Source organism: Barbus barbus (assembly GCF_936440315.1).
Source record: "Barbus barbus genome assembly, chromosome: 29".
In the NCBI taxonomy this organism is placed as follows: domain Eukaryota; kingdom Metazoa; phylum Chordata; class Actinopteri; order Cypriniformes; family Cyprinidae; genus Barbus; species Barbus barbus.
This window is the reverse complement of record NC_136757.1, coordinates 22786683-22803779: the sequence shown is the minus strand read 5'-3', so window position 1 is coordinate 22803779 and position 17097 is coordinate 22786683. Positions and strand designations below refer to the sequence as shown.

Below are 17097 nucleotides of genomic sequence, written 5' to 3'. Positions count from 1 at the left end.
CAATAATTTTGTATACAACAACCATACTGTATGTAAATATGCTACAGTTCTCAGATGGTTTAAATTAGAATTGCATTTGTATTTTATTAAGTGCTTCTAAGGAAACTTAAAAGCAATGCTGAGTTTATTTAACTTACTTAATTTACACATTACCCATCATTAGATGACATAAATATTTTTGTATAATTTTCATGTTCTGCAGTATGACAGGCTATATTTAAAACTACTGTAAAGTGTAATTTCTTTATTACAATTAATAAAGTTTCATGACCACATATTAAATGAGATACTAAATGGAATATTGTGCTTTTAAAAATTCTTTTAAAATGCTGAACTGACACTTTTCATAATGCATGCATAGGACATTTAATCTAAAAATGTTGATTAAAAATAGAAATGTTACAACTACCGTGTCTTTACAAATGCAGCATCTGTCTGTTACTTTGAGCAAATAAAAAAGGGAATTTATTTCCAAATAAAAACTTTCATTTTTGACAATATAAATAAATACACAGTAGATAGATGTTTGAGTTTCTTTGGTCCAGATGATATTGTTCCCTGTTGGTCATGGAGTGTTTTGCATTGTTTGCAAGGTAATAGAAATTAGATTTTTGTTGCAGGTTTTAAATTTCCCTAGTGACAGCATACCAGCTGTATAAAACCACAGATAATTACATGCTAAGACTCTTCCAGTAATAGTTGATGAGATCTTGTGTGTATGTAAACGAATTACATAAGCCATGTTCTCGATGTTGAAAACTGAAAAGCTGAAAAAGAGAAGCTGAACAAGTCGCCTCTTTCTCTTTCTCTTTCAGAAATGCACAAACTTGTATTTAAATCTATAAAGTGAGGGTAACGTCAGTGTTGTGACGTTGCCAGTTGATCCATTATGAAAATAGCAACATTCTGGCTTGTTCAAATTTAGCTGTCAGTTGCAAACAATGCTAATGTCTCATACGTCTCATGTATTTGCATGTTTGCTAATGTTGATTTTGTAATCCTTTTTGGATTACTGTCTTTATGTGTAATAGGTGCTGCGCTATTTTGATTATGTATTCACTGGTGTCTTCACATTTGAAATGATAATCAAGGTAAGTTCATGGATTGTTCTGGTTTTCATGTTCTGTATGTTCCTCAGTATGTATATATGTAATGTACAGTCATGGTCAGATTTGGCACCCTTGGTAAATACGATCAAAGAAGGTGGTGAAAATTAATCTGCATTGTTAATCCTTTTCATCTTTCAAAATCAAAAATCTAAACTTTCATTGGAGAATAAGAATTTAAAATGGGAGGAAATATCATTATGAAATAAATGTTTTTCTCTAATACACATTGGTCACAATTAACGTCACCCTTTTATTCAATACTTTTTGAAACCTCCATTTGCCAGTTTAACAGCTCTACATTTTCCCCTATAAAGCCTGATGAGGTTAGAGAACACCTGACAAGAGATCAGAGACCATTCCTTCATCCAGAATCACTCCAGATCCTTCAGATTCACAGCTCCATATTGGTGCTTCTTCTCTTCAGTTCACCTCACTCATTTTCTACAGGATTCAGGTTAGAGGACTGGAATGGCCAAAGCAGAAGCTTGGTTTTGTGCCCAGTGACCCATTTTTGTGTTGTTTATGAGGTTTGTGTTTGGATTATTGTCCGGTTGGAAGATCCAAACATGGCCCATTATAAGATTTCTAACCGAGTCAGTCACTTATTGATTTTTTATCTGTTGGTATTTAATAGAATCCACAATGCCATGTATCTAAACAAGATGTCCAGGACCTCCAGCAGAAATATAGGCCCACAACATTAAAAATACAGCAGTATATTTCATTGTAGACATGGGGTACGGTGTGCATCTTGAATGTTTGCTGCTAAAAAGCTAATTTTTTAGTTTCATCTGACCATAGATGTCAGTCCCATTTGAAATGGGAATTTTCACTGCTCTAGCTCTTTTCTTAAAGCCACTTCACTAATTTGTGAAGCTCAATTATCTTTTTCTGCACATCAGAAATATATTCTTTGGTTTTTCTCATTGTGATGGATGATTAAGGGAATTTGGACTTCGTTTTCTATGAAACAGGAAGCCATGGCTGGATAATTTCATGTTCATAATCCCCCTGGAGTGCTCAAAATTGTAAATATGTATGGGAATATACTTCAGAGATATTTTACTCATAAGAGTTTCTAGGAGTACCAATTATTGTGTCCAACGTGTATTTGAGAATTTTTTTTCCCCTATTTTCATTTGTTTTAGTTCAATGAAAGGTTAGATTTTTGTGATTTTTTTTAATAAAAGATCAAAAGGATTAATAATGCAGGTTTATTTTCAGAGCCCTCTTTGATCATATTTACCAAGGGTGCCAAAAATCCTGGCAACGACTGTATTACATAAATATACTGCGTATGTTGTTATCATATCTTTCTCAGATGATTGAGCAGGGTTTGATCTTACACGATGGCTCCTATTTCCGTGACCTGTGGAACATTCTGGACTTCATAGTTGTGGTGGGAGCTCTGGTGGCCTTTGCTCTCACGTGAGTCAAATGAATCCAAACATTACTCAAGTGTAAATTAGCATTCTGTTGGTAAATCTGATCATGTTGTTGATGAAGCTTTTTAGCTGCATTGATCAAATGTTTTGTTATTCATCTTCAAATTCCATTAATGCCGTGTGACAACTACATGAGTTATGTGAGGAAAAACATTCAGACATTTCAAATTCTTGACACATATTGATGTTAGTTGATGCTCTCTTTTCTGTGTTGTAAGTGTAAAGCATTTCTTTGTTTATTGAGAAGCTCTCTGGTTCAGAATGCCTGTCTGTTTCTCATTTTTTTCTCTGTTGGTCTTCTTGTGGATTGTGGCTCACGGCATCTGGCAGGAATGTGATAGGGTAAACACATTCTCTTGTGATTTTGTGCCATATAATAGTGTGTGTGTGTATTTGTGTGTGTGAGTTTGTATTTGTACATGAGAATTAGGACAGTTTTTGATTGTTTAGTTATGTATGTTTTCATGCTATACAGGAGTAACACAGGAAGAGACATTAAAACCATCAAATCACTGCGTGTTCTCAGAGTATTGAGGCCTCTTAAGACTATTAAAAGACTTCCCAAACTCAAGGTATGTGAACATGAAAGGAATACAAAACCTTTTGTTAGTTTCTTTTAAAAGAAATTAACACTTTTATTCTTTATGAATGCATTAAATTGATAAAACGTGATAGTAAAGTGTTACACAAGATTTCTATTTTAAATAAGTGTTTTTTTTTTTACTTTCTATTAATCAAAGGATGCTAAAAAAGATCATGGTTTCCACAAAAGTATTTTCAGCACAACTGTTTTTAACATTGATAATAATTAGAGATGTTTATTTAGCAACAAATGAGCATATTAGCATGATTCCTGAAGGATCATGTGTTTTTACTGTGGTTTTGATCAAATCAATTCGGCTTTGGCGAGCATAAGAGGGTTCTTTCAAAGATATTTTTAAAAAATATTTGTGCTTGTGTAGGTACAAATCTTTGTTGAATTGCAAGACATTATTGGATTAGGCAATTAGTTGAATACTTGATTAGTTGAACAGTGTTTGTGTATCTGCGCTGCTCATTTTGAATCGCATGAGGTTGATTATTTGACAGATGTGGTCAGCTCTGATTCTGATTCTGATTCAAAACAGAAGAACGAGATCAAATCAGAGGGAAAGTGATGAAACTCTCTTGCCATGTGTGAAAAGACTACATAAGTATTGTCAGTTCCCAGTCCTCACACATGGGAACTCTCTCCAGTCTGACAGAGCTCTCAGTGTGTATGTGTGTGTGTTTGTGTATGTAAGAACGAGAGAGACATGGTGTAAGAGGTGGAAAAAGAGCCAGCAATGTGTGGAAAAAAGAGGCAAAGTGATAAAGTGTGAGAGACAGATTTAAGAGACAGAAGGACAACTGCTTTTCTAAAGTAGATAAAATTCTCAGCTGGGAAAATATTTTGTATTTTGTATTTTTCAACACTTTAGCACAACAATCAACTGAAATATTTATAATATCACCAAAGAATGGTCAAATAAGTCCATTTTACATGCACAGATTCAGTCAGTCCATATTTTTATGTATGCATAATTTCAGTTATAAAGCTGAAATAAAATAAAATATGAATATTACAAGAAAAATATAAATGCAAAAAAAAAAGAAAGGAAAGAAAATTTGAAATGTTGCCTTGGCATTCTAACTGAAATAATATAAGTTTAAGTACTAAAATTACGCCCCAAAAATTGAAATAACCATAAAGTTAAAAGAAATAATAAAATTGTCATTATCTCTAATTGTTCTTTCTCCCTTTTTGATTTGCAGGCCGTGTTTGACTGTGTGGTCACATCACTAAAAAATGTCTTCAACATCCTCATCGTCTACAAGCTCTTTATGTTCATATTTGCAGTCATTGCAGTGCAGCTTTTCAAAGGGAAATTTTACTACTGTACCGACAGTTCCAAGGACACAGAAGATGAGTGCAAGTGGGTGCCCATTACATCTACAATATAAATTCTAAATATAATTCTAAAATTAATTTTAAAGCTGCTCAGACATTATTCAAAGCTCAGAAGACTTTAGAAAATGTCAAAGCTGCTATGAATAGAAGAATGACATTTTAGGAGCACAAAATCTTCCCTGCAAATGATGTGGAAAATGTTTTTTCTTTTTGCTTTATAGGGGTTACTACATTGACTATGACAAAGACAAGAAAAAGGAGAAACGAGAGTGGAAGAGACGTGATTTTCATTATGATAACATCATCTGGGCTCTGTTGACTCTCTTCACTGTATCCACTGGGGAAGGGTGGCCGCAGTAAGAGCCAACTTTAGTACACGTTTTCACATTGTATCACTTTGCCAAAACTATTAACACCTTAAGAAGATTAGCATTCTACTTAACACCTTTCTAGAAGCTGTGTGCTGTTATCTACATATTCAGAAACTCACATTTTCACTTTCTAGAACCACTTTCTAGAGCAGTGGTTCTCAACCTTTTTAACTCCAAGGCTTGAAAAAATTACTTGGGGAAAAAATGTCACTGCAGACATTCTTTACATACATTACATTCTTTACATACAGTACTTTGCTAAATCTGGTTTGTTTGTGCATCAATAATAACAGATTGATGTGCGCCTAATGTCCGTCTCCTGTATGCCACTGTACTTCAGTTACAGTCGTCATCAGTCAAAACTTTAGTAGCACGATGCTGGTTTGTTTTATCCAACCAAGAGCTGTAATTTGCGTATCATATGCTCCTGCAGTGGTTAGGTGTTTTGAGCCACCATTCAGTCTATATTTCACAGCACAGAAAGAAATAGCTTGGACTGCTCCGAAACAATCGCAGAATACACAGGAGATATATTTTATACTTGTGGCCCCTCTGGAGAATCAGTGATGGCCCATAGTGGGCTGCGGCCTCCCGGTTGAGAGCCACTATTCTAGAAGTAACTTACACTGCAAAAAACATTGCTTGCAAATCAAGTGGCATATTTGAAAAAATGTTGCTAGAGCACTAACTTCATTTTCTGAGCCATTTTGCAATGATTTTAATTAAACCAACTACTCTAAAGCTGTCCTCAAGTTTGGACAGGTGTCCTTGCTGAGTAACCACAGATTTGGTTCATCACATTAAGTATTCACATGTTCCACTAATGTTTGGCAGCCACAAAGTGTCCAAATATTATATAACAATAGCATAGATACATGTATATAGTTTAGTCTGTAATTAGACTCTTTGGTATTGTAGAGTTTTGCAGCACTCTGTGGATGTGACCGAGGAGGACCGGGGTCCCAGTCAGGGAAACAGAATGGAGATGTCCATCTTTTACGTCATTTATTTTGTGGTGTTCCCCTTCTTCTTCGTCAACATATTTGTGGCCCTCATCATCATCACCTTCCAAGAGCAGGGTGACAAAATGATGGAGGAGTGCAGTCTGGAGAAAAATGAGGTTACTGCTCCTGTTTTTATGTTTGTGTATCAAATCCAGTCGAAGTGCATTTGTGTAGTAATGTGCATAGAAGCTCTTGCACATACTTGAGGCGACATGTGATTTGCTGTTGAATGTTTATCAGAGCGCTGGCTCTTTGAGCACACTACATGAGTGCTTTTCATAGAAGTATTCATTTTCTTCATTTCAGCAGTCTCAAAGGACCTTTTGAATGAAAAGTGCTCCAGATTCAAGACATTATTCTGACATTTAAATATTTGTGCATGTATACATTATCAATCCAAAGTTAATGTCGCTGGCATGTGTATCTTCATTCATAGCGAACTCAGAGATAAATCTACTGGTGCAAAATATATAAATGTATTCATGCCCTTTAAGGGATAGTCCACTCAAAAAATAAAAAAAAGGAGTCATTTACTTGCCATTTACTCAAACTTGTGTCGTTACAAATCTGAATGCATTTCTTTCATCTGTGGAACACAAAAGATGATATTTTGAAGGGTCCAGGGCTGTGCACAGACCTTTTGAGGTGCATGTGCTGAAACTGAAAAAGGGCACCCCCAGTCCTAATCCACTGTGAAATAAAGATTTCACAATTGTCTGATTCTGTAATGTTTTTTTTTTTTTGTTACTACAACATTACTGTAGTAAAACTGTTTTATTAAATTTATACAGGTCCTTTTCAAAAAATTAGCATATTGTGATAAAGTTCATCATTTTCTGTAATGTACTGATAAACATTAGATTTTCATATATTTTAGATTCATTACAACACAACTGAAGTAGTTCAAGCCTTTTTATTGTTTTAATATTGATGATTTTGGCATACAGCTCATGAAAACCCAAAATTCCTATCTCAAAAAATTAGCATATTTCATCCGACCAATAAAAGAAAAGTGTTTTTAATACAAAAAAAGTCAACCTTCAAATAATTATGTTCAGTTATGCACTCAATACTTGGTCGGGAATCCTTTTGCAGAAATGACTGCTTCAATGCGGCGTGGCATGGAGGCAATCAGCCTGTGGCACTGCTGAGGTGTTATGGAGGCCCAGGATGCTTCGATAGCGGCCTTAAGCTCATCCAGAGTGTTGGGTCTTGCGTCTCTCAACTTTCTCTTCACAATATCCCACAGATTCTCTATGGGGTTCAGGTCAGGAGAGTTGGCAGGCCAATTGAGCACAGTAATACCATGGTCAGTAAACCATTTACCAGTGGTTTTGGCACTGTGAGCAGGTGCCAGGTCGTGCTGAAAAATGAAATCATCTCCATAAAGCTTTTCAGCAGATGGAAGCATGAAGTGCTCCAAAATCTCCTGATAGCTAGCTGCATTGACCCTGCCCTTGATAAAACACAGTGGACCAACACCAGCAGCTGACATGGCACCCCAGACCATCACTGACTGTGGGTACTTGACACTGGACTTCAGGCATTTTGGCATTTCCCTCTCCCCAGTCTTCCTCCAGACTCTGGCACCTTGATTTCTGAATGACATGCAAAATTTGCTTTCATCCGAAAAAAGTACTTTGGACCACTGAGCAACAGTCCAGTGCTGCTTCTCTGTTCAAAAGTGGCTTGACCTGGGGAATGCGGCACCTGTAGCCCATTTCCTGCACACGCCTGTACACGGTGGCTCTGGATGTTTCTACTCCAGACTCAGTCCACTGCTTCCGCAGGTCCCCCAAGGTCTGGAATCGGTCCTTCTCCACAATCTTCCTCAGGGTCCGGTCACCTCTTCTCGTTGTGCTGCGTTTTCTGCCACACTTTTTCCTTCCCACAGACTTCCCACTGAGGTGCCTTGATACAGCACTCTGGGAACAGCCTATTCGTTCAGAAATTTCTTTCTGTCTTACCCTCTTGCTTGAGGGTGTCAATGATGGCCTTCTGGACAGCAGTCAGGTCGGCAGTCTTACCCATGATTGCGGTTTTGAGTAATGAACCAGGCTGGGAGTTTTTAAAAGCCTCAGGAATCTTTTGCAGGTGTTTAGAGTTAATTAGTTGATTCATATGATTAGGTCAATAGCTCGTTTAGAGAACCTTTTCATGATATGCTAATTTTTTGAGATAGGAATTTTGGGTTTTCATGAGCTGTATGCCAAAATCATCAATATTAAAACAATAAAAGGCTTGAACTACTTCAGTTGTGTTGTAATGAATCTAAAATATATAAAAGTCTAATGTTTATCAGTACATTACAGAAAATAATGAACTTTATCACAATATGCTAATTTTTTGAAAAGGACCTGTACATGTAAAGAAGAGCAGAGAGTATAGAATACTCAAAATGTCTTAGAAATATATTTTACCTTGGTGACGAGGATCACTCAGTCGCATTATGTCAAACTCAAATGCAGTTTTTGACCAGCAAATGTGTGCAAATGTTCATTTTGTCCATCATTAAAATGCCAGCATCACATTTTCATCAACAGGTTTGTTGTAGCTATTTGAGCGCTCAGTTTTTCCTGTTGTAAAATACATTTGGTTTCGCTGTATTTATTCAAACAACTAGATCTTTATTTACCCTTTCAAGACTTTGTTCAGCTGCTGTGGAACTTCAGTTCATTCAGTCAAGATAGAGGGGGTGTAGTTATGAGGTTTTACTAACAGTTTGATCAGATCCAAGCAGATTTATTAGCTTTTTTCTCAGACATTGTGACCTGAATCGTGCACAAAAGTGCAAGCGATCTTATGTAATCTTTTGCAAGGTTAATTGCAAATGTGTTAGAGAAACATTCTTACTGTATATTTCTCTCTTAGAGGGCTTGTATCGACTTTGCCATCAGTGCCAAACCTTTGACTCGCTACATGCCCCAGAACAGACAGACCTTACAATACCGGCTGTGGCACTTTGTGGTGTCTCCTGTATTTGAATACACCATACTGACGATGATCGCCCTTAACACCATTGTCCTCATGATGAAGGTAAGGAGGAATTTCTTTGTTGCTGCACTGTGATCTCTTTCTTTTACCATAATAAAAATAATTTCAATTATATAGTTTCCTCCATTCATTTAGCCATGCAAAAAATACCTTCCTTCCACTTTGTGTTGAGTTATGCTGAAGCTGAAAGGGTTTGTTTGTAATAACTGTACATTATCCCTTAAATGTAATGACTTTTAAATGCCTTTGTTGTGAAAAGTACATGTAAACTTATTTTAAGCCTGTGAGTATTCCTGGGACAATACCTCTTTCTCTATGGGTGTATTTGTCAAAATAAATTGGGTTGATTTAGCTGTTTTTCAGCCCCTGCTGGTGACCCCTGGTTTGTGATACTGCTAGAAAACCAGACAGTCATGAGTCACAGCTTATTAAATATTGATCTGAAGCACCAGCTATTATTTAACTTCTCCTCATTAGCTTTAGCCTGACATCTCCCGTGACTAATTTCACCTGGAGTTAGAGGTTGACCTCCACTAGTCATCATTTCTGTGGTGGTCTGCCTAACACTGAAGCACAGACAGAGTAATAGAGCACAGATATTTTTAGCTATTGTACTGAAGTCTGAACAGCTTCCTTTGTGTCTGTTCGTCTTATTCATTTAGTTTTCAGTTTCAATTTTCAAAGTGCTTTATTGGCATACTAGCATCCATCCAGGTTTTAATTGGATCGTGAAATGTGGGTGTCCACATTAGAATGGCTCCAGACCTGAATATGTGTAAAATGATGCTTACTGTAAATATCTTTGGCTATTGCTTAACATTATTTGTAAGCCTGCACAGCACAAGTGACATTAGTAGAAAAGGATTGTCTGTTTTGTAATTAGGTCTAGGTCTTAAGTTGTTTGAATACTTGGGCAGTTCTAAGAAAGATTTGACGTGGGCTCTCAGTGCTTTGTATATTTGTATTACTAAGCTGTTGCCATACTCAGTGGTTGCCAAGACATTGCTAGGAAGAAATTTATGATCGTCATGTGATTCGTATAGACATCAAACGTTCATGGCAAAAATTGTAATACATAGAGTGAGACAGACAGAACTGTGATTTTTGGTCATCTGTAGACAATTAATGTGTTTATTTATAACATTTAAATAGCACATTATATCAGTGTTGATTTTAAAACATTTTAAGTTACCATGATTAAAGATTATGTTGTTGTTGTTGTTGATTTTCAAGTCACGTGCAGTCAAGTTTTAATGTTCATTGCCGTTTTACTAATCTCATGAGTCATGGTTACTGAGGGTCTAATTAATCTTAATGCCACGTTGTTTCAAATAAGTGAAATATAAGATTAAATTAAATAGTTATACTTTAATGTTTTCAATTCTTATTATAAAAAATATATTTATATTATATCAAAATTTTGAACTATTTAAGACATTGTTTTACACATTTAATAATATTTTATGCATGTTGACTTTTGCTATTACATATTTACAGCAGTGTATTTATTAATACATTTCTAATAATCCACAAAGCATGTTGTCCTTGTAAATTAAAGTTCCTCTTGGGGAACGCCTTCAGCGTAACCGGCTCTGAATACAAGTTAAATCTGTCCAATGGATGGGCGAGACGTCACGGGCAAGGTGACGTAATGACCAGCTGGTACAAAAGCACATGCCGCGAAACCTGCGTCACCTTTCTGTCATTCAGCTAGCGCTCTGTGTCTCTGTGAGTCATATTTGGTGTTGTCTGTCTATTATGTCTAAAAGCCAGTATAAGGCGAAGCACGAGGGTGAGAGCAAACAATACAAGCAGTGTGTTCCTCCCTGCAAACATTTCATGTGTGCAGGTGATACACACAGCTTGTGTGTGGTTTGCTTGGGAGCGAGGCATGTGGAGGTGGCTCTCGAGGGGGCTGACTGCCCGCACTGCGAGAGCCTCCCTCTGCGTATGCTTCGCTCCCGAAAGGCCCTCTTCTCAAGCGAGGGTTCTTTCGTCAGCGTTCCCCGTGGCGCTGGCCCCGCTTCCGCTGAGGCTTAGCAGAGGCGTAGCGGCGGCGGCGCTCATAGGGTTCGCAGCGGGATCTGATGAAGGGATCGGAGACGAGCGAGTCTCTATCTCGTCCTCACCCGTCAGATCCAATGACCGCTCCCTGAGATCGGAAGCCCACCGTGCGGATACTTCCCCTCGGGTGGCGGCCTCTGCGTTTCTCTTGTCTTCCTCAGAGGAGGTTGACATGGGAAACATCGAAGACGTTGCGCCCTCTTTTTCGTCCCAATATGAGGAGCTTGTGGAGGTGGTCACTCGTGCCGTGGCCAAGTTAAATCTCGACTGGCTGGCCGAGTGTCATGTCGAACCGCAGAGAGGCAAGTTGGATGAGTGCGTTCTGCGGTTTAAGACTCCATCTCCACATCGGAGCCTGCCTTTTTTCCCCGACCTTCGCACTGAGGTGTCGAGGTCGTGGGGAAAACCATTCTCGGCCCACCTCTTCGTCCCCTCATCAGATTACTACGGTAATGTGATGGGGACGAGTGAACGCGGTTACAGAGCGATGCCGTGTGTGGAACAGATGCTCGCGAGCTATCTGTCCCCCGACGCGGCATCGTCTCTGAAGGCTCCGACCCTGCCCACCAAGCCGCTGCTCACATCGTCAGCACTGATGGGCAAGGGGTACGTGGTTGCAGGTCAGGCTGGCTCGTGTCTGCACACCATGGCAGTGTTACAGGCGTACCAGGCTGACCTGCTCAAGGAGTTAGATGAGGGCGAGGGATTTAGTGCGGAGGACAACTCTGCAAAACCGCTGATTTGTCGCTCTGTGTCACCAAGGAGACCGCCTTTGCCATGGCAGCTCTGGTGCCGGCAGAGAGGCATCTCTGGTTGACCAAGGAGACTGCCTTTGCCATGGCAGCTCTGGTGCCGGCAGAGAGGCATCTCTGGTTGACCCTGTCGGACATCAAAGACCTCGACAGGGTCTTCCTCCTGGACGCCCCGCTGTCGCCTTCTGGCCTTTTCGGTGACGCTGTTGACTCCATCGTCAACAGGCACCAGGAGGCAGGCGGCGGCATTCCAGTGGTTTCTCCGCTCTCTAGCTCAGGGGGCTGCTGGGCGAGGGCAGCCCCTGTCGCGTACTGGCTCCTCATATAGGGAGGATCAGAAAGAGAGCATCGCTGCCCGTGCTCCCCCATGAAAGAATCGGGGCCGGGGCGGTAAGAAGAACTCTCGGTCGAGGACCTCGCAGCCTAAGCCGGATCTGCGGACCGTTCTTCAGGCGAAGAGGTCTTCGGCCAATAAGCCCTGAGGCTGGTGGCCCAGGGCTTATGAGGGTAGGCCCCGCTGGGGAAGAGTGGCGATCACCGCAGCACACGGTGCCTGTCTCGCCCCAGTGCCCTCAGGAGATCGATCTGCTAACCCTGCCACATACGGTGTTCCAGGGCGCAGCAATCTCCAGCGAGCACACATCTCAGTTTCTTCCACCTGGAAGAGTAGCGGAGCTGAGATGCTCGCCACCCCTTCGGGGGTCTCTGGAGCAGCTAGTTCGGCTGTTCCCTGCCGGTGTGCCGGTGTGATTACACCAGAAGCCAGTCTTGAGAGACTGGTTTCCTTAGTAGACTATTTTGCAGCGTGGAAACTACTGCCAAATGTGTCTCAGTGGGTCCTGCGCACTGTAGAGAGAGGCTACAGAATCCAGTTCAGTTCTCTTCCGCCTCGATTCAACTGGGTGAATTCCACTCTGGTGGGCCCCGAGTAGGCTCTGGTAATGGAACGAGAAGTAGATACCATCGAGGAAGGAGGCCATCGAGGTGGTTCCTCCTCACGAAAGAGAGTCCTGAACCGTTTAGTCAGCAGACTGAAGTTCAAGATGCTTACACTCAAACAGGTTGTGTCTCAAATCAGGTCCGAGGACTGGTTTGTCGCGATCGATCTAAAAGACGCATACTTTCATGTCTCCATCCTTCCCACTCACAGGAAGTTCCTGAGGTTTGCTTTCGGGGGCAAAGCTTAGCAGTATCGGGTTCTTCCCTTTGGCCTAGCACTCTCACCCTGCACTTTTACGAACTGTGTGGATACCGCGTTAGCACCGTTGTGGCTACGAGGCATCTGCATACTCAATTACATCGACGATTGGTTGATTCTCGCTCAATCAGAGCAGATGGCGGCTCAACATCGAGATGTTGTTCTCGCTCACATGAAAGTGTTGGGGTTAAGACTGAACGCCAAGAAGAGTGTGATTTCTCCATCACAGAGAACCACTTATCTTGGTGTGGTGTGGGATTCGACCACGATGCAGGCACGTATGTCCCCTGTTCGGATCAAGTCGATCCTCCCGGAAATCAGGAGAGTAAAAGAAGGCCAGTCACTCACTGTCAAGCAGTTTCAGAGACTGCTGGGTCTGATGGCATCTGCGTCCAATGTCATACCTCTTGGCCTGCTGTACATGAGAACCCTACAGTGGTGGCTCAAGACCAAGGGATTCTCCCCGAGGGGAAACCCGCTTCGCATGATCAAGGTTACGCGGCGGTGCCTACGTGCCTTAGACATGTGGAGACAACCTTGGTTCTTGTCTCAGGGCCCAGTGCTGGGAGCTCCGTGTCGCCACGTAACGCTAGCGATGGATGCATCCCTCACTGGTTGGGGAGCGGCCATGAGTGGCCACCCTGCCCGCGGTCTGTGGAGTCGTCATCATCTCGCTTGGCACATCAACCGGCTGGAGATGCTGGCCGTGTTTCAGGCTCTGAAACACTTTCTCCCAGACCTAAGAGATCACCATGTGTTGGTGCGCACCGACAACACAGCGGTGGCTCTTATATCAACCACCAAGGAGGTCTGCGGTCGCGCCCCCTGTACAGGCTGGTGCACCAAATCCTTGTGTGGTCCCAGGGCAAACTCCTCTCACTGAGAGCAGTTTACATCCCTGGGCATCTCAATGTGGGAGCAGACATCCTGTCGAGACAGGGGAATGGAATGGATGCTTCACACCGTGGTGGTGAAGCAGATCTGGAGAGTGTTTGGCCAGGCACAGGTGGACCTCTTCGCTACTCAGGAGACAGCTCAATGTCCCCTCTGGTATTCTCTAGTTCATCCAGCTCCACTGGGGCTGGATGCCATGGTACAGACGTGGCCGAGGCTTCGTACACCTTTCCCCCGATTGCTTGGCTGGGCCAAATATGGTTCTCCGACCTGATTTCTCTCCTCGACGGCTCTCCATGGGAGATTCCTGTCAGGAGGGATCTCCTCTCACAGGCAGGAGGCCCCCTTGTGCACCCCCGCCTGGAGTTATGGAAGCTGTGGGTGTGGTCCTTGAGGGGGCACAGCTCATAGTTTCCGGTCTCTCAACCGAGGTTGTTGAGACCATCCTCCAATCCAGAGCTCCCTCAACAGGAAACTGTATGCCCTGAAGTGGAGACTCTTCACTTCATGGTGTGGAGATAGCCAGCTCGGCCCAGTTAACTGCCCAGTTGGTACAATGCTGGAGTTCCTGCAGGCTTGACTCTCCGCAGGGTTAACCCACTCCACCTTGAAGGTTTATGTGGTGGCAATTTCGGCCTACCACACCTCTCTTGGTGGACAGTCGGTGGGTAGACACCCCCTAGTTACACGTTTCCTCCGTGGTGCACTGAGGCTAAGGCCCCCAGTATGGTCCCGGATTCCTCCTTGGGACCTGGCTGTGGTGTTGGATACACTCTGTAGGTCATCTCACCCTGAAGACTGTGTTTCTTCTGGCGATTTCTTCTCTGAAGAGAGTTGGGGACCTGCAGGCCCTGTCAGTGGCCCCTACTCACTTGGACTTTGCGCCCGGTATGGCCAAAGCCTTTTTGTACCCTCGTGCAGGGTACGTCCCCAAAGTTCCTTCCGTCACACCACAGCCTGTCGTACTGCAGGCCTTCAGTCCTCCTTCCTTTTGGGAGCCTGGCCAGCAAAGGCTTAACTGTATGTGTCCAGTGCTCGCATACGTCCACAGAGCTGCCCTGTGGAGAAGGGCGGACCAACTGCTGATTTGCTATGGTCCCCCTAAGAGAGGTCTTCCTGCTTCCAAGCAGACCCTCAGTCAGTGGATTGTGGATGCCATCAACATTGCCTACGAGTCCTCTGACCTCCCCTCGCCAATGCGTGGATATCTCGTTCCCCTAGCGTCTTCGGACGCAGCTCGAGTTCCTGAAGAGGAACGTCTTAGGTTACGTATGTAACGCCAGTTCCTCGAGGGAACGAAGCTCTGCGTCTCGATGCCACACTTCCAGGATCCCTGCCAGCGCTTGCTTCATTCCAGAGGCTGACGCGTGCTTTTGTACCAGCTGGTCATTACGTCACCTCGCCCGTGACGTCTCACCCATCCATTGAACAGATTTCACTTGTATTCAGAGCCGGTTATGCTGAAGGCATTCCCCTAGCGTCTTCGGACGCAGCGTCTCGCTCCCTTGAGGAACTGGGGTTACATAAGTAACCTAAGACGTTTTTACATTACAAATCTGTTATCAAATGTGACTGTGATGAAGTAATGTTACAAAAAAAATAAGGTACTTTTGTATGTTGATTCAGAGTTGCATCATCTGAAGGTCCTTGCAGGGGTGAAAATCTAAATATGGCTGTTAAATATGGCTGTAAAAACTACAACAACAGCAAAAAAAAAGTGATGTAATCATACTTGGGTGTTTGCACTTTTCCACAAAAATCACACCAATAGGAAGTTCAAAAGAAGCCTTTTCTCGAATAACACAACGATAGATGAAACTGCATTATTGTTTTGTTATGCATCGCTATCAATTCCGGTAGACTGTCCCAGACAATGGTCTCTTCTGCTGCAAGTGTGGTGATTGTATTTGGCGATAATTTCCAAGAACTATTGAGAGGCTCCATGATCCGCCATTGCCATAAAAAACTAAATGGTCTATTGGCGTGAATGGACATGACACAACTCTCTCTCTCTCTGGCCCTGGTTTCTAGGTGGTCGCTTGGGTGTTCCTCATTTGTTGCTTTGGTGCTTTTCTGATTGCTAAGCTGTTTTGGGTGGCAGTTGCAAGCCTGTTGCTGCTTGAGTGTTATGTTGCTAGACAGTTGCTAAGGCATAATGGGTGGTTGTTAGGACATTACCAAATAATTACTAAGGTGTTTTGAGTGTTTGCAAGGATGTGGTTAGATGTAAAAATAAGTTATATATAAAACTAATGAAAAATAAAACCTCTCTGTTTGTCTCTCTTTTTTTGCTTTCTATCAGCATCATGACCCTATTGACGGCTATGACAATGTGCTAAAATACTTCAACACTGTTTTCACTGTTATATTCACTGTGGAATGTGTTCTCAAGATCCTGGCATTTGGTATTATGGTAAGCACACACTGGGAATATGATCTCTCTCTCTCTCTCTCTCTCTATATATATATATATATATATATATATATATATATACACAATGTACATACATATACTGTATATATACAATGAAATGCATTGCTAGCATTCATTATTACTTTTATATCTTTCAGAATTATTTCAGAGACACATGGAATATATTTGACTTCATCACAGTTCTAGGAAGCATCACTGAAATTGTGGTTGACAAAGTCCACACAGCAAAAGTGAGAAATCAATCAGCCTCATATACAGTATGTGTTCTTTGTGGGCAGTAGTCATTTGCATGAGCAATTACATATATATTTTAATTGCTTTTTAGCTGGTATTTATTTGCACGAGCAAGCTCCTTTGTGATTGCTATGTGCTCAGTATTTATTTCATCAAGCAGTGACCTTTGTATTCAGCTTGATTTGTGTCCAGTATTTATTTGCATAAACAATAACCTCTGTGTTCTGATTGGTTTGCAGAGTTTTAATATGGGCTTTCTGAAGTTATTCCGGGCAGCTCGGCTGATTAAACTTCTGCGTCAGGGCTACACCATCCGTATTCTGCTTTGGACTTTTGTCCAGTCTTTCAAGGTCAGACATGGCTTTTACTGCAGTAGCACTACATTGAAATGCCTAAGGCCCCAATCAGACAGAATGCGTTTTTAGCAGTGAGAGGCACCTTTTTTTAATTGAAAAAGCACCTGAAGAAAGCATCTCTGAGCAGAAAAGCGCCTGACGTCATTCGTGTTTTTTTCGATTGTCCAATCGAATGAATGGAGAGGCAGGCCTTCCGTTGTGGTGACAAAAGTTTACAGTTGCTTGGGAAGTCCGGAGACTGCAATGATGGAGGAGAAACTTGTGGTGGCTGTCGCGAGGCTGCATTTTTAAGTTTCTGCTAATATGACAGTT

The 17097-nt window shown here is 41.9% G+C and overlaps 1 protein-coding gene across 1 annotated transcript in view; it reads left to right on the top strand.

Annotated features, from left to right (window-relative positions):
- LOC306848847 (voltage-dependent R-type calcium channel subunit alpha-1E-like) overlaps positions 1-17097 on the top strand; it is a gene marked incomplete at both ends in the record, with an annotated part of 129289 nt that overhangs the window by 99083 nt on the left and 13109 nt on the right. Inside the window, 10 exons of the mRNA XM_079383596.1 lie at positions 1032-1091; positions 2431-2537; positions 3030-3126; positions 4349-4509; positions 4706-4840; positions 5774-5975; positions 8731-8895; positions 16064-16174; positions 16333-16425; positions 16669-16779. Coding sequence (XP_079239722.1) covers positions 1032-1091; positions 2431-2537; positions 3030-3126; positions 4349-4509; positions 4706-4840; positions 5774-5975; positions 8731-8895; positions 16064-16174; positions 16333-16425; positions 16669-16779 — 1242 coding nt within the window. The remainder of the gene's footprint in view (positions 1-1031; positions 1092-2430; positions 2538-3029; positions 3127-4348; positions 4510-4705; positions 4841-5773; positions 5976-8730; positions 8896-16063; positions 16175-16332; positions 16426-16668; positions 16780-17097) is intronic.